Source organism: Triticum aestivum, chromosome 2B (genome assembly GCF_018294505.1).
Source record: "Triticum aestivum cultivar Chinese Spring chromosome 2B, IWGSC CS RefSeq v2.1, whole genome shotgun sequence".
Taxonomy (NCBI): domain Eukaryota; kingdom Viridiplantae; phylum Streptophyta; class Magnoliopsida; order Poales; family Poaceae; genus Triticum; species Triticum aestivum.
In genome coordinates this window covers 693782048-693805759 of record NC_057798.1, presented here as the reverse complement: position 1 = coordinate 693805759, position 23712 = coordinate 693782048, and the positions used below count along the sequence as shown (strand labels likewise).

Sequence of the window (23712 nt, the reverse complement as noted above, 5' to 3'; positions counted from 1 at the left end):
CATGCAAAAGCTTGTGTGCGGGGGAATCTCCTACATGCAAATATACCATCAATGCGCACGTGTATAATATGGGGAACTATCGATGCTAGAAACGACGTGGAGTGGGCATTTGGCCTTCTCCAAACCCGTTATGCAGTTGTTTGTGGATCTGCTAAATAATGGGATCTAACGACATTGTGGGAGGTAATGATTTGTTATGTGATCATAAACAACAAGAATGTGGAGAGTGATGGTGAGGCACTTCGCCACGGTCTGGATTTTCAATGAATGTTCAATCCTATCGTTTGAGCAATTTTCTTCAAATGCACCGTCAAATTTGCAATGGAGGAACCCATACACGGCTTAAATGATTGCTTGAGCATTTGTGGGTGTTTCATATGGACAATTAGAACATGTATCTGAATAAATTGAATTCAAAGTTGAACAATTTTATTTCATAACTTTATGTTTGGATTGTACAGTAATATTTTTCTTTAAGTTATTGTTGTATTGGAAAAAATATCTTTGAGTTATTGATGCAATTTGGCATTTACCTTTGATTATTTTTAATATTTGAAAATATAAAAAAGGAAATTTTAACATTTGGAGTATAAAAAGGAGAGGACTGATATTTTTTAGGGATACGACTGGATGACGGGTGCCCAACTGAATATCCGAGGACACATTCAGACGTAAGATGGCCTTACAACTTCACCCATGTTTTTTTAGGGAACTTTCCACGAGCAGTCAAGAACTCAAGGCGTTTTCTGCCGGACCGACGGGCCGTGGCTGCAGGGGGCGATTCGGGCGTATGAATTGCCCAGACGGTACAGAAAGGCAGTCGTTGACTGCCACTTTCCTCTGATTTCTGAAAGGGGAACAAATATGTGCCAAAATGCAACAGGCGATTTTCCGTTCGTAACAAGGCAGAGACCAGATCAATGACAATCTCACATCGATCAGAAAGCAGGACAGAACCTGAAACTCTGTTACCATCTCCTAACAGAACCTGAAACTCTCCGTTTCGGACAAAAAGCCCCGTTACCACAAACATATACTAAAACGAATAACAGATGGAAGCAAATGGTACATCAAGCTCACTCAGTGACACTCGCACGTACACACGTGCACACACACAACTGGCGCAGGATGATGAAATATTTCATGCTCAGAATGACAAAGCCTCCAAGCGCAGCCACGAAGACGATGGGCAGGAGGCCCAACCACAGGATCGTCTTCCCGGCGGCATGTCGTCCGACCACATCGCCTGACACCCAGAAGCCAACTGACGCCTCGACCACCCCGAAGATCACCACGAAGATGAGGATGCCGTAGTACAAGAAGAAGGGTGCTTTGCCGTGGTGGAGAAATATACCTCCGGGCGCTTTGGATATGACGAGGCAGAGCGCCGCTGCTGCTTCGACGACGCCGCAGGAGATGAGAGCAGCCAGCAGCTTCTCCGCGTTGCCACATGCGGCGGAAATCAAGGCGAGCAGGTTCCAGAAGTCGGCCAGGAACTCCATTGCTCGTCTCGAGGGTGGTCGTGTTTGTGGGGAAATGGGTTTGTGTTTGAGGCTCGGCGATGGCGAAGAATTTATAAGCACAGCCTTTAGACGCGCAAAGTGGCAGTAATATGTCAGAGACGAAGTGGGACGTGACTTTCCGCAGCCCCAAGAAGCCATCCGAACCGAACTGAACCAGAGCCGAACCGAACCACACATTTTGGTTTTCCAACCCTTGGGTGAGCACATGCCATGCTGTAAGGCTTGAATGGATCATGCTTTATAGTAGCTTAAACAAAGCTTCAGAGCGTATGGCGTCGTTAACTGCTCAGCTCTAGTAAACAATCTCCGTGACGAAAAGTGGCTCTATTCAACTTAATACTTTGCTGTGTACTAATTACCATGTGTTTTGGTTGTTTACTCCGTGATACTTTATTACTACTAGCTCATTATTAGTGTAGTACTAGATGAATGACCTCGTTCCCTCTTAGATTTTCCTTTCGTAATTGCTACTTCTTGGTCGTTTTGCACAAATATCACCGAGACTACGGGACGGACGGAGTAATTATTAGAAGCGAGGTACTAAACTGTACATTATTTCTGCGGGGGAAGATTTCATTCTTTTTGTGATGCTACGGGTCTCTTGATAGATTCATTCCACGACCCAAACCGATCTGTTTTTTACTCAAGAGGGATTGGGACAATGACACCGACAACGACCTGGCCGTGTGGAATGCCCGAACCATAACCGAGCCGACTCAAACCAGAACCGATCAAGGGCATTTTTGGTTTAAGAGCAACTTCAACGGGACGACCCATTTTGTCCGTCGTCGTCCGTTTGGGTCGGCGCGCACACAAAAGGTGGCTCAACGCGCCGACCCAAACGGACGCGTGTCCGCTTGACGTCCGCATGGCGACCCATTCTTGAGTCATTTTTGAGCCGGATTTGCGTCCGCGCGGACACGAGACGGACGCGCGCGCGCCTAATCCTCTTCTCGGACGCGCTGGTCGGTGGCAGCCACCATCATTTCCCCCCATTTCTTCAAAGACGCTCCCGCCCGCGCGCTCGCTCCCGCCCCAACCACGGACGACGCCATCGATCTCGACGCCGCCGCCGGCCTCGCCTCCCTCGCCTCGTCTGGTGCCGCCGCCCCCGCCGGGAAGGGCAAGCCTCGTGCCCCGCGCAAGACGGCCGCCACCACCAAGCCAAAGAAGGCGATGACGCCCGAACAGCGGGCACGCGAGTCGGCCAAGAGGAAGGGCCGGAGGCACACCGCGGGCGCGAGGGATGAGGTCGCCGCTCAGGCCGCCGCCGTCGCTGCCGCGCAGCAGGAGGTCACCAACGCCCGCGTCGCGGCGGTAACGAGGGAGGCGCTCTACATGCTAGGGTTAAACCCTAGCCAGCACGGCCTCGTCCAAGCCATCGTCGCCGCGGCCAGCACCGGCTCGTCGGCGTTTCCTCGGATGGTGTTGCCCGACTCGCCCCGCGGGTCGGCTTGCAACCCGATCCCCGGCTTCCACGTCTACCCGCAGACCTCCCGTCTCTCCGGGGAGTGCTCACCCGAAGTGAGCATGATCGCGCCTTCTACCCGGATGCTTTCATAGAGATCCAAAAGGAGGAGGCTTGACTTGGACGCCGAGAAGCAAGCCAAGATGTTCGAGCTAGAGGCGGAGAAGCAAGCCAAGATGCTTGAGATCGAGGTTGCCAACGTCAAGACCAAGGCGAAAGAAGTGGCTCTCGTGAGCATGATGACCGGGGTGGAGATCATGAAGGTGGATCTCAACACCGTGTCGCCAAGGAAGAGGCCATGGTTCGAGAAGATGCAGGCCGACATGCTCAAGTTCGACGACGAGTGATCTATGGCGGCGAGCGCCATCTTTTTTGTATGCATGAACACGGGAGCCGCGATGGCGTGGTCGAACTTCAAGCCCCATCATTTTTTGTGTGCTGGCATGTGTACCGGCCGGCTAGTGAGTGCGCCAACATAAACCTGTGGTGATATTTTCTGAAGCCGACATTGTATGCCGGCGCTGGCATGATGCTGGCATGAGACATGGTCGCTGGCATGATCGCCCGCGGGCCTTTTTTTTAAGTTGAATGCGGACATGAAATGGATCGATGTGTTGGGTACACTGCCGACCCAAATGCAAAACTGGGCGGACGCCGGACGGGCGACCGATCCAAACAAATAAAAAACAGACAAAGCGCGTATCCGTTTGGGTCGTCCCGGTGGAGTTGCTCTAAGATCCGTGGCCAAGGATGATGGGCAGAAAAGGGTGCCACACGAGTACGATAGTCAACAATCAACAAGATCGTCACACAGCATGTTGGGTCATAATAATAAGCTATGCGGGCATGGAAAAGGTGAGTCAGTGGATGCTGTGGGTCCGCCAGGCGACCGTCGCCTTGGTTCTCCGTCACCGCGTCATGCGAAGCCAAGGAACCAGGACCGAACGCTCGGTTTCCGGTTTCCCGACGTGCTTGTGCACAAGATACGGCTGACCTGTAATGGTTACTGCTTTCGTTTTTCTAGACAGGTACACATACTAGTAGTGGCGCTTTGCTGACGACACACTTTTCTCTTTTGCGCGCGAATAGGACATGTATAACTCAATCATCAGGATTACAATCAGCGAGACATAAGTTCTCAACGTTCTCAAAGCCGGAGCATAGACAAACAGCAATACGATTGGTATGCCTAGCATATAACTAGCTAAGAAATGATCAATATAGTTCTGGACCTGGTCACGCTTTATATGAGAATTGAGAGCAAGTGATCCAACCGTTTATGCAAACACACCTTTGTTTAGGGAACTTTTTCAGACACACTTGCAGCGTCGTTGGCATGAGTGGAACGTTTTGGAGCTCGGCCTTTATGGAGGCCGGATTTTGTGAAAACTTTAAGGTTTGAACATTTTAGTTTCAAAAAAATCTAAAACAAATTTGTACAAGTAAACAAGAATGTGAGTGTATGTGTGTAAAATTTCAAGATGAAATATCTTGAAATGTGATCTGTGCTAAAAGGACAAATTCATGGACTTTGAGGATGAATAGTGTATCTATTAAAGTGGCTCAGATTTTTTTTGTAGCACTCATTTTAACGTTTTTTGTCCTGAAAATTTACACACTTGAGCATTATGTCTCTAAGTATATGTATATTTTTTTTTGAAACACACAAATTTGAATTTTGATTATTTCAAATTCGGCCTCCCTGGAGGCCGAGCTCCATTGAGCATTTTGCAAATATTAGTTGCAGCTGCAGTTGGATAACAGTCTACTCCCTCCGTTCCTAAATATAAGTCTTTGTAGAGATTTCAACAAGTGACTACATACGAAGCAAAATGAGTGAATCTACACTCTAAATGCATCTATATACATCCGTATGTGGTTCATAGTGAAATCTCTACAAAGACTTATATTTAGGAACGGAGGGAGTACATATCACCGACGTAATGCCTATATAAAATTATAATGTGAATGATCATAGTAATAAATATAATATTGTAATTTAATCCCTGCCCAACAGTAATTTGTTCACCACACTTGTATACTTACGAGAGAGTGAAATTATGGCCCTCTGGGTCTATTCTCTATGACTGAAAACCTCATCAAAAATAATATTCTTGGTTGTACTGTTTCCTTTAGTTTATCTATCTATTAAGAAGCTTGACAACATTCTTGACGTGTTGGGGACAAGTTTGTGTTGTGTTTTGTCCGCAGGTACTGTGACTTTGTTTGCTGAAAGAACTCCTTTTGATTCAATAAACCTTAGTTCTTTACTAAGGAAAATACTTATTGCTAGATTACTTCACCTCGATTGAGGTCCTAAGGTCCTAAGAAAACTACTCACAAGAGAGAGAGAGAGAGAGAGAGAGAGAGAGAGAAAGAGAGAGAGAGAGGATGTCATCTAGCTAGTGCTATGGATGCTAAGATCCTAAGGAAACTACTCATACATGGTCATGCATGGTAGCAACAAGGTTGATAAAGATGGCCCGGTGATGAATTTCCCCTTCAGGAGGGTCTCGGAACAGGCCTCTAGATTGGATCTCCCTAGAATAGGAACTTACGATGGTGAAACAAATCAAAAAAATGGTGCGGAGGGTTTCTCGAATTATGGAATTTATATGCGAAAGAATCAACGTAACGCGGTGCCACGGGGCCCCATATGGCCTCCCCACACGGATGGGGCCTAAGCCGCGCCACCTTGTCGCGTGGGGGCCTGGTGTGGCCCCCGGCCCCTCCCAGCACTTTTTGGAGTCTTCTTAACTTGGAAAAAATAATTGTAAATCCCCATGGTATTTTGAGCTACACAGATATTGATTTTCTGAAAAATCTAAGGCTGTGTATGGATTTAACCCGTGCTAGCCCTGCCAATGCTTCGGCACGCCAAAAAATTGGCGTCAAAAATCCACGCAAAAGTGAACCAGAAGGATGTGCGAGCCAGGGCACACCAAAAAATTGGCTTCGTTCCAAACAGTTGCCCACGCAGCAGTCAACGGCAATAAATTGGCTGGGCAGGTTTTGGCACTGATCCAAATAAACCCTAAAACATGTAGAAAACAATAATTGGCTCTTGCTAGGTTAGTCTAGAAAAAATATAAAAATTGCTATTAAAATTTACAAAAGTGATATTATAATAGCATGAAGCAACAAAAATTATAAACACGTTTGAGACGTATCACTGGCCGGCAAACGCACACACAGGCAGGAAGGCAGGCCCCACACACGAAGCTTGTGGCAACGAAATAGCCTCTCGCTGTCCGGCCTCTCACCTCCACGACCCATGGCCGGATGGCCATTAGGGCTGGCTGGGTGGATGGTCACACGCCGAGCCGGGCGCACGCGCAGGCCTGACTAGCGCGAGCGAAGCACTCCGGCTGAGGCCGAAGGATGCTAACAGGGCGACCTGGCTCGCCCATCGGCCGAGTGGACAGTCACAAGCCGAGTCGAGTGTATGCGCAGGCTCAACTGGCGTGAGCGAAGCAACCTGACCAGGGACCGAAGGACGCTGATAGAGTGACCTGGATCTTCCGCCGTGCGCGGGCCAGCGCCCGAGACATGGCACGTGGGTGCGATTGAAAGCACCATAGGGAGGTGGCCCGAAGGACCGATCAACCAAATATATACTGGGAAATGTAGTAGAAAACAAAAAAAAATCGTCCTACAGATTATACTCCGAAATCACTATGAAGTTGCAACGCAAGGTTTGATCGAATCATTATCAACTTCGAGTTGCAGTGGAATAAGAGTTGGTTAGATCGTTGATGAAGTCCCTAGAACCGTTCACAATTGATCCCTCAAACCGAAGACCGAAAGCACAGTCTTTCTGTGAATTTGTAGTATACAATGAACATTTTTTATGTACTAGGAACTTTTTACAGTGCACGGTGATCTTTTTATGAACTTTTTATAATATACATTGAACATTTTTAATATACACACAAACAAATTTCTAATATAAAATAGAAATTTTGTATATACAAACAAATTTCTATAGAAATTTGGTATTTTCTAATATATGATGATCTTTTTTACTATAGGGTGAACTTTTTTCTAATACACACCGAACAGTTTTAGAATGCACAATTGAACAGTTTTTCCAGAAAAAATAAAGCGATGAAGAAAAATAGAAAACCCATAAAAACCAGAAGCCCGGGGAACAACACATTGAAGAAATGTCAAATAGATATTCAAGAATTTTAAAAAACAAAAATAAGAACAGAAAAAAGGAGAAGAGAAGAAAATAAAATAAAAAGGATAAAAACAGAATATGAAAAACGACCAGAAAGTATACATAGAAAAAAACCGACCAGAAAACTGCTTATCTGGGCCTCGGCTCACGCCTTACTCGCGTGGGTCGCATGATCCCACCAGACCGCGGCGCCTAGGCCTATCGAAGCCGGCCCGCACGTCCCGCCGCCGCCTGCGCCGGTCAGGCTTCGTCTGGTCGCGCCTCGTGGTTTGCCCGGCTGCGGGGGCGACGCGGGAGGGGAGAGGGCGGGTGGTTGTGCTGTTCCACTTGTCTTTTCAGCTCTTACTTTCTGTTACATTATGGACAGCTCCTATGTTCGGTGGCTCGCCGCCGCCCGGTTGCCTCACCTTCCGGCTGGCGAGGTTAGCCCAACGCGATGCCAGTGCGTTCCGGGACCGGGACTCCTCGGAGGCGGGCTCGGCCAGGTCCGCGCCCTCCTCCCGCTGTCCATCTAATCTACACGCTGCAGCAGGAACCTCCCCCCGCCTCCGGCGAAGCTCCGGGCGGCTATGAGGAAGCGCTGCGGCCAGATCCTTACTGCAGAAGGACACTGCCGAGGCAGACGATGGCGCTGGCGCTCTGAGGCTGCGAATGGTGCTGTTCCTTTCATGTGTTGTTCTCGTTTTCAGTTAGTGCATATGCAAATTGGACTCTCAGTTGTTCTGTTTTGTTTTGTTATTTACAGGAGAGCGGGAATCCTGAGAAGGCGAATGTAGTGGTGGTTGAGCAGGTGGATAGGTATGTAGATATTGAGGATGAGAGCGCTGACTTACCAATCAGTGGAGGCCGAGAATGGTGCTGAGGAAGTGAGGATACAGACGACGCGTTTGGTTCGGAGCGAACATCGCGGCTTTCGATTCCAGCGTTTTCCGAAACGGTATCCTGCGTTTGGTACGCACACTACGTATTAGCTAGCAGCGTCTTCTGATACGTGGCTTCGCAAAACCGAAAACGGCCGGATCAAAGGTGATTAGGAAACCGGAGGTTGGACGCTCAACCAAACAAAGCATGTATTCGGTAACAAAACATCGGAAACCGGTGCTTCTCGTTACCTGAACGAATACGTTACCAGAGAGTGAACCAAACGCGTCGAGAGTGTCTCTGGTAGTCTGGTGGTTCTTCATCATGCTCTGTGATACTGTCGAAGCGACTGTTTCTTCTTTTCCTTTTTGAGAAACATCGTTTATTCTTCATCCAGTGGCACTGTCGAACTCATTGTTTACTCTTCCCCTTTTCCAGAAACACCGTTTATTCTTCATGAACTAAACTTCCTACAATGTTCACTTTGTTTATAGGTTCAGGGGACAGCACCTCAGAAGCTGGTGATGCTCGTTCTCTCGTTTAGAGGAGGTTGTTCTAACAGTAGGATTTGAGTAGGTGGAGGATGTGAGTAGTTATTTCTGGGATGTTAATGTCTGCTTGGATTTAGTTAACTTAGTTCCTAGTGGATGGCTGGCTTTGTGGGTAATCTGATAGCTCAGCTCGACCATGTCTATAGAAGTGAAAAGTGGAGGGTACCGAGTCATGTTGTAGTTCATCTGGCCTTCTATCTGAAGGTGGCTTTTGTATTGATGTGTTTTCTCTAGCACATCTGTTGTGTACTTAATGCTTATGGGCGACATAACTATCACATCAGAGTAAGAAAATGTTGAAATCATCGTTTTCATCTTTGTCTGGTGACTTATATTGATATGAGAATGGTTTAATCTTTCTTAGAGGTATATGAACGATAACAATTTCAGTAGCCATGCAAACCTGAGTTGATTGGGACTCTTTTGTCCTGGTGACGCTGCTCGCCTTTTCTGAAATTATACCCTTGATTTCAGTTAGATTATGTACGTATTATTTTTAACTGGCTTGTTATTACTGGGTAAGAGAACTTCCTGTTGCTGTAAGCTTTTCCCAACATCTAACTGAAGTGCCAGTAAAACGTGTTTGGTGTGCTGGTGAAAATTTCTGAGTTAAGTTTACATCCAGATATTTCTGAGTTACTCGGCTTGTGTTTGCCAGTGCGGCAAATTTGCCCCTTGCGAATGTTCTTCTTTTCTTTGCAGGGGTTGCTACTTAATGGTCGAAATGTTCAACAAGGCTCTCAAAAGGAGCCGACGAGCCGTGATGATGAATGGGGACATTGCTGAGGTCAACGATGCTGTTGGAGTTGAAGCTGTGAATGGTGCTGTGCCTACATCGGTTGACAATGCTGATGTGGTAATGGCCGTAGAGGAAACATGTGCTGTTCTTGTTTGCAGTTAGTGGGTATGCAAATTGGACTCTCACGGGTGTTGTTTGTTTTGTTATTTACAGGAGAGCGAAAATCCTGAGAACACTGTAGTGTCTGCGCAGGTGGACGAGTATGTGAATATTGATGATGAGATGTCAACTGCAACTTACCAATCAGTGGAGATCGAGAAGGGTGCTAAGGTCATGAGTGTCTCTGGTGGTTCGGGTAGTGGATCTTCGTCATCCAGTGGTACTGCCGAACCCACTGTTTATTCTTCCCCTTTTTGAGAAACATCGTTTAATCTTCATGAATTAAACTTCCTACAATGTTTCACATTTGACTCTGTTTACAGGATCAGGGTCAGGGAGCTCAGGGGACAGCACCTCAGATGGCAATGCTCGTTCTCTGGTGTAGAGGTTGTTCTAACAGTAGGATCTGAGGTGGAGGATGTGAGTACTTATTTGTGGGATGTTCATGTCGGCTTGGATCCTACTGTGAGTACATAGTCCCTAGTAGATGGCTCACCTGCAAAAAAAGGAGTTCCTAGTAGATGGCTGGCTTTGTGGGTGATAGCTCAGCTCGACTATGTCTATAGAAGTGAAAAGTGGAGGGTACTGAGTCATGTTGTAGTTCAGCTGGCCTTCTGATCTGAAGGTGGCTTTTGTATTGATGTGTTTTCTCTAGCACATATATTGTGTACGTAATGCTTATGGGCGACATAACTTTTTTTTTGAAAAGGGGGACTCCCCGGCCTCTGCATCTAAACGATGCATACGGCCTACTTATTAAATAAATAAATAGGTTTAACAAGGTCTTAAAGTCTCAAAGCGAAAATAAAAGAGTGTTCACGAGGAACCAAAAAGGCGAAAAACAAACTCGCCACAAAAAGCTACAACCGGCTGGCATAAGAAAGATAGGTAAACTAATTGCCTATCCTATTACATGACCGCCATTCAAACCGGTTGAAAATATCCCGTGCTACCATCTCCCAGCGGATAGATCCAGTAACCAAACGCTCCCTGGCCTCCGTCGGAGTGAGTAGCGACCACATACGGATCAACGCAGTGGCCCGGAAAATAACCTGCAAAAAATGAATATTTGTTGATATGTTAAAAACCAAATCATTTCTGCAGTTCCAGACTGCCCAAAGTAAAGCACAAACTCCTACACGAATGTGTCTCGCTGTTTCGGGCCCTATCCCGTTAAGCCACGTTCCAAATAACGTGTTGACAGAACTCGGTGGAGTGATATTAAAAGCAATATGAACTGTCCGCCAGAGAACTTTTGCTAACGGGCAGTCAAGAAAAAGGTGTTTGATAGTTTCATCCCGATCACAGAAACTACACCTAGTAGGTCCTGTCCAATTACGCTTTGCCAAATTGTCCTTGGTTAAAATTACTTGTTTATGGACAAACCACATAAACACTTTGATTTTTAAAGGAACTTTGACAACCCAAACATGTTTGGAACTAGGAATCGAGCTTGAATTGATAACATCAACATACATTGATTTAACTGTAAACTCTCCAGACCTAGTAAGTTTCCAGCATAATTTATCGGGCTGTTGAGATAGTTGAACCTCCATCAGTCTACCTACTAGATGGAACCATTCTTCCCAACGGTTTCCAATTAGCGTCCTTCTGAATTGCATATTAAGGGGAGTGGATTGAAGTACCGTTGCAACGAATGCCTCACGTCGTTGAACAATACGATACATAGACGGGTATTGAATGGCAAGGGGGGTCTCTCCAAGCCAAGTATCCTCCCAGAATCGCGTGCTAGCGCCGTTGCCAATAATAAACTTTGTCCTATTAAACAAGGTTAATTTGGCTTTCATAAGCCCTTTCCAAAAGGGTGAGTCAGTCGGCCTTGCTGTCACCTGGGACAAGGTTTTGGAATGAAGATACTTGCTACGAAGGATCTGTGCCCAAATGGCATCAGTCTCTACCGATAACTTCCACAACCACTTGCTGAGAAGACATCTGTTTTTAACCTCAAGATTCTCAATACCAAGACCCCCTTGGTCTTTCGGTCGACAGATGATATCCCATTTGGCAAGTCGATATTTTCTTTTTAGTTCATCGCTCTGCCAGAAGAAGCGTGATCGATAGAAGTCCAGTCTTTTCCTAACTCCAACTGGGACTTCGAAGAACGACAAAAGAAACATGGGCATACTCGTGAGAACCGAGTTTATCAGAATTAATCGGCCTTCGTATGACATGAGCTTGCCCTTCCAGCAACTCAGTTTCTTTTTAAATCGGTCCTCGATGCACTTCCATTCTCTGTTTGTCAGCTTGCGATGATGAATTGGGATACCTAAGTACGTGAAAGGTAAAGTCCCCAATTCGCACCCAAACAATTGCCGATATGCCTCTTATTCGTCATTGGCTCTACCAAAGCAGAACAATTCGCTTTTGTGAAAGTTAATTTTTAACCCGGACAATTGTTCAAATAAGCATAACACCAGCTTCATGTTTCTCGCTTTGGCCAAGTCATGCTCCATAAAGATGATCGTATCATCGGCGTACTGTAGGATAGACACTCCTCCATCAACTAGATGAGGTACCAAGCCACCCACCTGACCAGCCTCCTTAGCCCTTCCTATCATAATTGCCAACATATCAACTACAATGGGCGACATAACTATGGCATCAGAGTAAGAAAATGCTGAAATCATGCTTATCATCTTTGTCTAGCGACTTATACTGGTATGAGAATGGTTTAATCTTTTTCTTGGAGGTATATGAATGATAAAAAAATTTAGTAACCATGCAACCTGAGTTGATTGGGACTCTTTTACCGGAAAAAGGCTCACGCCCCGCTTTATATATAAAGCCAATGCCAAAGCCAACATCCAACAGGTCCGCACACACACAAAGTCCACACGCACACAGAGTCCAAACAAAAGCAAGCAACAAGGGGTACGGCTGAGGGCACAGCTCAACAAGCCCAACACACACACACAAAAGGCACACGCGCCAGGAGGGAAACATCCTCTAGTCGGGCTCCGGGGGTGGCGGCGGGAGCGGAGGCGCCAGGCGGAAGGCCAACGAACGGAGGTCGGTGAGGAGTCTATTGATGGCGTCCCGGTCCTGAGGGCGGCTAAGCGGCCGCCAGAGCTGCAAGTAACCACACATTTTAAAGATGGAGTCAGTAGCACGCCGAAGGGGCACCTTCTGAATGACAAGCTTATTGCGAACCGTCCACAACGTCCAGGCGAGAACCCCGACGCAGAGCCATCTAATATGTCTGTAGCGAGGGGGGAGGCTTGAATTTCCGCAAGCAAGTCAGGGAAGTTGGTGTTGCACCACTGTCCCCCAACCGTTTCGCGGAAACAAGACCAAAGGAACTGTGCCGTGTAGCAAGAGAAGAAGATGTGATTAGCGTCCTCTACCGTGCCACACAGGGGGCACATTCCATCGCTAGGACCATGGCGCTTAAGAACCTCAACGCCGGTCGGGAGGCGGCCGCGGATCCATTGCCAAAGAAAGATCCGAATCTTTAGGGGGAGGCGGATGTCCCAGATCAGACCGAAGGGCTCCGGGGCTGACGAGGGGGCAATAGCCGCGTAGAGGGATTTAGTGGAGAAGCAGCCGGAGGGATCTAGGCGCCAGGAGATGGCGTCCGGAGAGTCGGCCACGTCCATAGGTAAGAGGGCGATGTCCTGGAGGAGGACATCCTAGGCAGCCACCTCAGCGGGGCCAAAAGGGCGGCGGAACGCGAGGCGCCCTAAGTCAATAAGGGCCGCCTCGACTGAGACCCGAGGGTCAACTACAATGTCGAATAGGATGGGGAACCGGGCGGCTAGAGGGGCATCTCCGAGCCATCTATCCATCCAGAACAAGGTCGAGGCTCCAGTGCCCATCGAGATGGATGTGCCTATACGCAAGACCGGCAGCAGCTGGACGACGGCCTGCCAAAACTAGGAACCGCCAGAGCGTTGGCAGAACGCGAGTGGCTGTCCACGCAGGTACTTGTTCTGGATGATAGTGAGCCAGAGGCCTCCATCCCCATTGGCAATACGCCAGAGCCAGCGGGTCAAGAGGGCGATGTTCATGCACCGAGAGGACAGAATCCCAAGACCGCCCTGGTCCTTGGGTTTGCAGATATCTGGCCAGCTGACCATGTGGTATTTCTGCTTGCCCTCCTCCCCAGCCCAGAAGAATCTGGACTGGTATTTGGCGACCTCCTGATGGAGCGTTTCATGAAGGCTATAGAAGCTCATGAGGAACCACGGGAGGCTAGCTAGCGAGGAGTTGATAAGGATCACGCGCGCCGCCTTCGACAGCCAACGCCCTTTCTAGGGCTCTACGCGGTGTTGCATACGGGTCACTGTGGGGCGGAGGTCCGCCACGGTGAGGCGCGTGTCACTAATGGGGATCCCCAGATAGGTCATGGGGAAAGAACCCAGCCGACAGTTAAGCCGGTCGGCAATGGACTGTGCGTCCTCTGAGGGGTAACCGAGTACCATCACTTCGCTCTTATCAAAGTTGATGGTGAGGCCCGACATTTGTTGGAAGCACAGAAGAAGGAACTTCAGGTTGGAGATCTCTAGGGCGGAACCCTCGACCATAATAATGGTGTCATCCGCGTATTGGAGAAGGGAAACACCTCCCCCTCCAACAAGGTGCGGGACAAGGCCTCGAATATGCCCGGCAGCCGTGGCCTTATCCAAGATGGCGGCCAGGGCATCCACGACCATGTTGAACAAGAACGGCGAGAAGGGATCTCCCTGCCGGACCCCGCAAAGGGTAGGGAAGAAGGGCCCAATGTCGTCGTTGATGTTCACCGCAGTCCGACCACAGGAGACGAGCTGCATGACGCGGGTCACCCAACGGTCATCGAAGCCCTTGCGGAGTAGGACCTCCCTCGGGAACGGCCAGTGCACCGTGTCGTAGGCTTTGTGGAAGTCCAGCTTAAGAAAGACCGCCCTATGGCGCTTCAGGCGGACCTCGTGGAGGACTTCGTGGAACACCAACACCCCATCCAGGATAAATCGGCCTTGAATGAAGGCGGATTGGTTCGGGTGGGTGATTGAGTCCGCAAGGAGGGTCACCCTATTGGCGTACCCTTTAGCCAGGATCCGAAAAATCACATTAAGCACTGTGATGGGGTGGAACTGGCGAATATCGGAGGCGCCCGGGACCTTGGGGATGAGGGTCACAACCCCATAATTAAGGCGCCCCAGGTCCATGGAGCCCGAGTAGAATTCCTCAAACAGAGCCATGACCTCAAGCTTGATGGTAGGCCAGAACGTCTTGAAGAAAGACACTGGTAGACCGTCCGGTCCCGGGGCCGAGGAGGGGTTCATCCCCTTAATGGTAGCGAGGACCTCGTCCTCGCTAAAGGGGGCAACCAAAGCCGCATTGGCTTCATCCGAGACTACATGCGCGCCCGACCAAATGTCGGGGGCGAGACTAGCCCCACCGCGCGGGGTGGGGGTAAATAAGGCTCGATAGAAGCCATCCACATGAGAGCGGATGGCCGCGGGGAGAACTAACGGCGAGTCTCCATCCCACAGGCAGTGGATGGAGTTGCGACGGCGCCGGCCGTTCGCGACCGCCTGGAAATAGGCGGTGTTGGCATCGCCCTGTAGCACCCACCTCTGGGTACCACGCAAGCGCCAGTAGGCCTCCTCATCCGTGTTGATGGTGGAGAGCTGGTCCTCCAGGTCGTAACGTAGCATCCACTCATCCGAGGAGAGCCCGGTCGAGTCCGCGCGAGCATCTAGGCTTGAATAGCAATCAGGATGGTCTTCTTGCGCTCTCTAAGGTCCCGGCCAAGGTTAGCCCCCAACCCTTCATGAACTGGCGGGCAAGCTTGGCACAAAAGTGCCATGAGTCGACAGCGGACATGGAGCGATGGGGCGCCGACCTAGCGGAAATCCAGCGGGCGACGACGGCCTCCCGGAAGCCGGTTTGGTTGAGCCAGAAGAGCTCGAACCGGAACCGCGGAGGGGAGGGGGGGCACTCGTCGGCGGTGGAAAGGAGAAGGGGGACATGATCGGAGCCAATCGGGGTGACCACCCGGAGCGATGCCAAGGGGCAACGCAATTCCCACTCCGGGGACACTAGGACACGATCCAGCACGGATTGTGTCGGGACAGATTGCCGGTTGGTCCAAGTGAACCTGGCACCTGTCCGGTCAAGCTCGCGGAGCCCCAGCTCCGCGATCTAATCGTTGAATAATTGCATCCGGGGAAAATTAATCCGGGAATTATTCTTCTCATCCGGGGATCGGATGAGATTGAAGTCGCCTCCCACTAAAACAAGGAGGGGGAGTTAGAAATCTTCAGCTGCAACTCGTCAAGGAAGGCTGGGGAGCGGCGGTGATCCGCCGGTCCGTAGACAACAATGACCTCCCATTTGAAGTTCAGGGCACGTTCGAAGATCTCCATACTAACGAAGAATTCCCCTCTATCCATGCCTCCCACCTCAAATGTGGCATCCTTAACCCCTAAGAGGATGCCACCCGAGTGGCCTGAGGTCCCACTAGAAGGGAGCCAGTGCCAAGCGAAGAGGTGGGGGCTCAGGTGTTCAAGCTCCGGCAGGGTGAACTCGGAGCGAAGGGTTTCTTGGATGGCCACGATGTCAATGTGTTCTTCCCGGATGTACTCGATGAGCTGGCGGCGACGGCCATCATGGCCGAAGCCGCGGAGGTTCCAGAAGAGGGCCCGCATCTAAACCCCCATCGGGGGGCTGCTTGACCCCAAGACACGAGAGGCGCTTTGCGCGCGAAGGGCGGCCGTGCGAGACCGAGTGCGTCCACGGATAATCCCGTCGACCACCGGAGGAGCCGGAGCCGCGGGGGTGGAGGGCGGGCCCTCCGGGGGCCGAAGCAGGCGGGCACGAGTCTCAGCCAGCCTGCCGTCGAGGATCTCCCGGGCCCTAATGGCCGCGATCTGATCTAAGGGGGGACCGACCTCCCCCCTGAAGACAATGGCCGAGTCATTGGCCACCTTAGCGAGGTGGCCGAGAGGAGCAGCCTCGAGAGCAGAAAAGGAGCAACGAGAAGAACCGGGAGGGGCAGGGTCCGCACCTGACTCGAGATTCCGGACAGCGGCACGGAGCTCCGCCTGCTCGGCGACGGAAGGCGCAGGGGAGTCGCCCGGCCGCGCCGCCTCCAGGCGGGCGCTGCGGCGAGAGGACGTCACCGGCGTCGAGGTGGAGCGGGGCCTCCTGGCGTACGCCACCGTCGGAGGGGGGTGCGCGGAGGCCGGGGAGGAGACGTCCACCGCCACCGAGGCGTCTGGGGAAGCCGGCGAGGCGAGGTGGTAGCCCGACGGCACCGGCGCGGGGGGTGGATCAGACGGCCCCAGAGACGCCCCGACACCGCCAACCCCGGAAGAAACCGGAGAGGGCGAGCCGGCGGAGGGCGTGGGCTCAGCCCCCGGCGGCGCGAGGCGGCGGGCAGAGGCGGCGCCGGGGGAGCGGGGCGACGATGGAGGGGCGACGAGGAGGCTCACGCTGGAGATGTCGCGGGACTCTTTTATCCGGGTGACGCTGCTCGCTTTCAATTTTTCTATTATTATACCCTTGATTTCAGTAAGTGTGTATTATTTTAAACTGGCCTGTTATTATTGGGTAAGAGCAACTTCATGTAGCTGTAAGCTTTTCCTAATGGATAACTGGAGTGCTAGTAAAACGTGTTTGGTCTTTGGTGTGCTGGTGCAAATTTCTGAGATTTTTTGACGTCTAAAATATTTTTTAGTTACTTTGCTTGTGTTTGCCAGTGCAACAAATTTTCAGGGATTGCTAATGTTCATCAAGGTCCTTACATGGTGGAAATGATCGATGTAACTGCAATGCTCGTGTGAGATGCGGTGATCAGTTTTCCCCATAAATTGAAATGAAGAATTGGTGCGTGTTCTTCTCTAATGATTCTATACATGCTCAGTGTATAGTAACATGTCCTTTCTTTTATCTTCTTACCACGATACGATAGTACTCCCTCTGTCCCAAAATAAGTATCTTAATTTTATATTAACTTTAATATAAAGTTGTACTAAAGTTGAGACACTATTTGGATGGAGGGAGTACTAAACTACACACAAGAGAAGTAGCTTCATTAGTATCGCAGGAATGGAACTGGTAATCAGCACTGAAATACAGGTTGCGTATTCAAATTTAAGCACACATTAGGTGTCTGCTGTCAATTCCATCCTGATCTCTGAAAGTGCAGGACTGTGACATGTTTATCTGCTCTGTTCACCACACTAAGCATATGTGTGGTATGTTCCGATAAAGGGCACATTTATTAACTCAAAATGGTATGTGCGAGCAGCAACGAATTTTGGATAAACCAAATTGTGTGAAGAATAATAGGATGCATCTTCGGATTTATCTGTTGCAATTATCTCTCTAGCCAAGGAAATTAAAATTCTCCCGGAAGAAAACAAGAATGGGAAATTCATCATTCAGTTGATAAGACCAAACAACAAAACATACCAGTTTATCGACTACATGAATGCCTACCCAGACGCTCATTTTAGTATGAACACACTGCACAATTATGAGGGTATGTCGACTCTGAATATAACATGATATATGAGCATATGACACAACTTTAACTCAAGAACAACCAAGCGCTACGAGTTGTGCATGCAGAAACATGTCCTTAACAAGTCATACAGTAATTAATTCTCATATCTCCCACCAATTTTGACTTTCAGTTTGCTTGTTGCTAGCTGCCTGCATTCATCATATAGCTCCTGGCTGCAAGACTCGATTTTCAGTTCTTCCAGCGAATGTGGGAGGCCTGCTTCTGGCAGCCTTGAGATGCGTCCACACCGTTCTATCTCCAACCTCTTGAGGGAAGGAAGGGTGTGCAGCCCAGCAGGAAGATTTACGAGATCATTACACAAATAGAATTGGAACTCTTTCAGGGATTTGAGCAGCACAAGCGCTTGCTCTTGCTCATCTGTTAGTCTCCTCACTTTCAAGAAACCAAGTCGTAGGCGTTGCAGGGAGGTGAGGTGCTTGCAGAATGACGTGGTAAGGACAGATGGGTCATTGATGCAAAGCCTTTCCAAACATGGCAGCAAGCCAGGAGAGTCTTCTAGTACAGTGACGGTGACTGATCCACAGCCGACAATTGCCAATTCTTCCAGTGCCGTGCATGAGTGCAGCTGTAGAGATTGCAAACCTGGGCTGAAGCTTACATATAACTTTTTAAGGCTGGTGATATCTCTAGTAAAGCAGGGTTGCAGCGTTTCTTGGTAACACAAGAACCTGATGTTAAGTTCCTGAAGTGATGTCGGGAGGAGCCATCTTCCGTTCGCCCCCAGGGGTTGATCCTCCTCTTCGAACACAAAAGAACTTCCATTCTCGGGGTCATAACTTCCGTCATCATCCACCAACGATCCCCAGATTTCAAGCTTCTCAAGCGAGATAAATCCAGAGAAGCAGTCCGTGCCCCAGTTAAATTTTAGACGAGGGCACTCACTAATACTCATATTCTTGAGAGAGGAGACGAGATTTGATGGAATGTGCAAGAGTCCCTCTCGAGCTAACCAGGTCAATGCCTCATCTTGATTTCCTGATGACAGTACTGTTGTTAATAGATTGTTTTCTTCCTCTTCCATCGGTAACAGTACTGTTGTTATATGTGCGCAATATCTTAAACTCAATTTCTCTAGGCCTGGCGCATGCTGCAGCATCAACGATAGCCACTTCCCCGCTATTCCACATGACTTAATACTGAGACTTTTAAGAGATGGGAAAGAATCGCAGTTCACAGCTGTCACATGTTCAATGGCTGGCATCTCATGTGAAGAGAAAAGTTTTTCACAGCCTCTTATTTTCAAGCTCGTTAAAGAGACGAGATGACTGAAACCTTCAAACGAGAAAGACCTTAGATTTCTGCAACCAAATATCTCCATCGATTTGAGGTTTCTAAGATTATGGAACACCAAAATTTTGTCATCCAGTATGATCAACTCATCACAAGATCGATCGCCTCTGCGGTAATTAGCATCCCAAATTTCTAACTTTTCACCCGATGATACCTTCATAGACGGAAATCTTGAAACCACTTTGATGAGTACCTTAGAAAAGGTAGCTGAAGGTGGAAGTGGCTTCAACACTTTCAAATGAGGGCAATATTTCACAATCAAATTCCTAAGACCAGGCAGCCATGACCCCTGAATGATTTCAGAATTATCATCGTTCTCAAACAGATCTAACTCCTTCAGTGCTTCACAATCCTCGATCCGCAGTGCTCGTAAACTAAAGTTCAGAGCCCCCACAGAAGTACTTGAGCATCTCACTAACTTGGGCATGTTGAGTAAAATTAGCTCCTCCAGTGAAGGAACCAATACTTCTGTTACTTCCCACATGTTGCTCAACTTCAACTTTGTAAGAAATGGAAGACTTCCCAGAGATGGAAGTATTCTCCATCCTCCACAATCATCAAGATGAAGCGTCTGCAGTGAGGTAACTGAGATATTATTGGCAAGCCAAGTCGGTGAAGTGGTACCATTATACCGAGATATTTGTAGATGTTTTAGATCCATGTGTGGTTCAAGACCCTCAATCACTTCTCTGGCCATGTCTGCAGAAGATTCAAATCTAGTGTCACTGACATCCTTATCCACTGAAAATGCATGCTTCCAACACAAGTGAAGCTCTTCTAAGTGTTCCTTGTTTCTTAGTCCTGCCCCATAAGCCTCCTCCCGGGTTTTAACACTGTCAAGTTGAGACACTCCAAGTTGAACAAGCTTGTTCATGGATTTGAGTTGTGTAATCTCAAAGCCGCTAGAAATTCGAACCTCAAAATCATGTAGCTCCTGGATAGATGTCATGTTGCCAATGCTAGCAATGGAAGAATGGACTCTCTTGTGTGCAACAAGATGTCGCAGGCTAACAAGATTATGCAAGCTATTGGGTAGAGAAGTATCCCTGTTTGAGCCAACATCTAATACTTGAAGAAGAAGAAAAGTACTGAGAACTTGTGGCACAATCCCGTCTAAATCAAGTTTTAGATAACGAAGATGCAAAGGATTTGCCAAACTGCACAGGAAGGAATTAAAATCAGTGGATGCTGCAGGCACTTGAAACAGATAAGTGGATTCTGGAGATACTCGCAGCAGGCGTAAATTTTGGGCCTTTTGAAATATATCTTGGAACAACTGTACAAAGAAATAGTCAAAGCTCCCAAGTACAACCAGTGTTCTCAATTTGGTAACTGATGTAACAGAATTTCTCAGATTTTCTTCAAACTTCTCATTGCGAGGAATATTCCCATGCAGATCTCTGTTGTATGCAGAACCAGTTACTATTGACAAATAGTGTATAGTCGGTAAGATTTTCTTACACTGCAGACCATCTATCCTCGCATATTCAGTCACCGAAACCATCCTCGCAAAATCATGCATGAGATCACACATAGAATACCAAATCTGACCGCGTAGAGAGAATTCTTTTTCCTCATCCAATTCTTGCTGTTCTTCAATTTGCTGAAAGAATCCCAGGTTTACCAAATGATTCAGATATTCCAATCCTATCTCCTCCAATCTCTTATTTTGGGTGCAATTCACAAATCCCTGAGAAATCCACATATATACCAAATCCTTACCAAGAAACCTATATTTGTCAGGAAATATAGAACAATACAAGAAACATTGTTGTAAACGGTATGTCAACTCATCATAACTAAGCTTCAAAGCAGGCATGATGCCTCCACTAAGTCCTAATGATTTCCAATTTTCTTCCTTGAGAATTTTACTCCAATGATCAACGGTAAGTTGGTTCCTTAATAGTGCCCCTGTAGTCACTGCTGCTAACGGGTTACCCTTTAACTTTTCTGCTATTTGCCGTCCAATAGTGCTAAGATTTCCAAGACATTCATAGTTTCCATCAACAAAAGCACATGATTTGAATAATAACCAAAAGTCATCATTTTCAATAGTAGCTAACTTAATTGGCACCACTGTTCCAATCATTTTTGCAACGGTCATTTTTCTAGTTGTCACAAGAATCACATTGCCATTGGCACTATGAGGCTTAAAGGGAGCCAATAGTTGGTTCCATCGGGCATCTTTCTTGTCATACCATACATCATCTAAAATAAGTAAAACCCTCTTTGATTTGACATGACTTCTCAGGATCTCCTGAAGCTTCCCAAAGCAGCCTATTCCTTCATGACTTTCTTGAGAAACAAAGCTCAGCATATCCCTTGTGAGCCTCATTTCATCAAAGTTGCGAGACACCCAAACCCATATCCTATGTTCAAATTGCCTTTCCACTTCTGGATCGTTGTACACAAGTTGAGTGAGAGTTGTCTTTCCAATACCTGCAATGCCTACAATAGGCACAACAATTACTTTGTCAGATCTGCCTTCTGTCATCATCAATTTCATGATGTGTTCCTTTTCTTTAACTCTTCCATACACATTCCTTGGAACAAGACTTGATGTTCTGAGGTGCTGATATGATGTTGTACTCTGGTGATGATCTGAACTTGAAGTAGAGTCCGATCCATGTAGCTTGAGAATTTCAGTCGTTTCCTCTTGGATGTATTGCAACTGACTAGCTATTTTTCGTATCCTGCTGGATAATTCGGCCATGTCCCAAGGGGTGACTGTGTTAGTCACATCAATTTGTATGGAATCATCCATTCTCCCTTTTCTGGTGGACGAGTTACCTATTAGAATTGGCGTCACATCCGCATTAGCATCACCGGTGCTACAATAAGAAAAAAGAACGTTAATTGACTATTAGAACCACAATGAGACTCTTAACTTAATGACTTCTAATTGTTTTTCGACGCAACATATAGATTCTTTAGTTACCTTGACAGGTTTGGCAACTGGTCATTTGGTCCAGGTTTGTTCTTACAAATCTTGTTATGGTTGAGCATACCTGCTGTCCCACTTGTTGGGCCGCACTTGATCTCTGCGGGACAGTATTTACATCTTGCTTTCATAGGCTGTTCGTTTACTTCTTCTATGACATCAAAAAATTCCCATGCCTTGGACCGTCGTCTCTTTCGTTTTTTGCTGGATGAGCTGGCAATTATAGTAGGCTCACCGGTGCTGTGGTGAGAAAAAAAGAGGTGCGTATTTATTTATTTTGCGGGGGATGTGCTTATTAATCAGGACCACAATCGCCTCAAGCATATGTATATAAACAACTTTTTAAAAATGTACACTTAAGATTAGAAAGAATACTCTACTCTCTATACCCAATTCTCTTTTAAGTACCTTGAAGGGTTTGGTAGATGTGCTCCAGGAGGTTTCTTTGTACAAGTCACAGAATGCTCATTCTCCAAATGCTTTTTCATAGATGATGTACCGTTCGTCTTGGTGTCACACTTAAACTCATTGCTACAGTGTCGGCATACTGCCTTGTTGGGTTTTCCGTTATCTCTTTCTGTGATCATAAAGTGTTCCCATACCACGGACCGTAATTTGCCAACATTGCTCTGTGGTACATCACCACCGCCCCTCGATATCTCATTGAATTGCTCAGCTACAAGCACGCCTTCGGGCTCACCCCTTGTAACTGTGCCAAAAGAAATCGTGGACCAGAAATTAAAGAACGGTCGTCCTTGATCAGATACGACCAATTTACATTTTTGGAGCAACATAAGATCAAACTAATAATTAGCAGACTTGGATTACTTGGGTCTAGACAGATTTACGCTTACCTCCTGGGACTGGGAGTGGGACTGGCTCGCTTGGATCTGCAGGTGCCGGCAGACCTTGGACTTGGTGTTGGAGCCTGTAGTAGTCGAGCTCGTCGACCACGTCGTCGGCTTCATAGAGCCGCTCCTCCAGAAGAGCGAAAGGTCCATCCAGCAGCTCGCTCCCTACCCCCCTGCCCTTGGCAGCAGTGACCACTATGTTGACTCTCCGGATCTCCGACTTGAGCTTCTCGATGTCATCGGCAAGACCGACTTGCCGAATCCAGGCGTCGAGCTTGTCGATTTGGAGGGTCGCAGAGATGGTCTCAACCAGCCACCCAATCGCGGCCGCCATCAGATCCGGCAGAGGATGTTCGCTGGAGATGGTCTCTGTGGTCGGGGGGGTGGGGTGGGGGGGCGTGGGGGGTCGCTCGAGAGTGGGGAGCACGCGAGAAGAGCAGAAACAATATACAACCAGTTGATCCGTTGGGTCAAATGGCGCAGCGAAACAGCTATGCAGACGATGCACTCCATGGACGACAGGTGCACGATTTTCATCTAGCCGTCTGCTGCACTTTGATAATATGCACGGACGCACGGATATGCCCTATCGTGCACAAATCGTCTGCTATGC

At 48.1% G+C, this 23712-nt stretch overlaps 1 protein-coding gene across 1 annotated transcript; it reads right to left on the bottom strand.

Annotated features, from left to right (window-relative positions):
• Nucleotides 1–17845: 17845 nt before the first annotated feature.
• Nucleotides 17846–23481, bottom strand: LOC123046765 (putative disease resistance protein RGA4). Its single transcript, XM_044470193.1, has 4 exons — nucleotides 23103–23481; nucleotides 22657–22957; nucleotides 22246–22488; nucleotides 17846–22138 (listed from the first exon to the last, which is right to left on the bottom strand). Exons 1-4 carry the CDS (start codon nucleotides 23431–23433, stop codon nucleotides 18091–18093), a joined length of 4923 nt encoding a protein of 1640 aa, XP_044326128.1. The 5' UTR covers nucleotides 23434–23481; the 3' UTR covers nucleotides 17846–18090.
• Nucleotides 23482–23712: the final 231 nt, after the last annotated feature.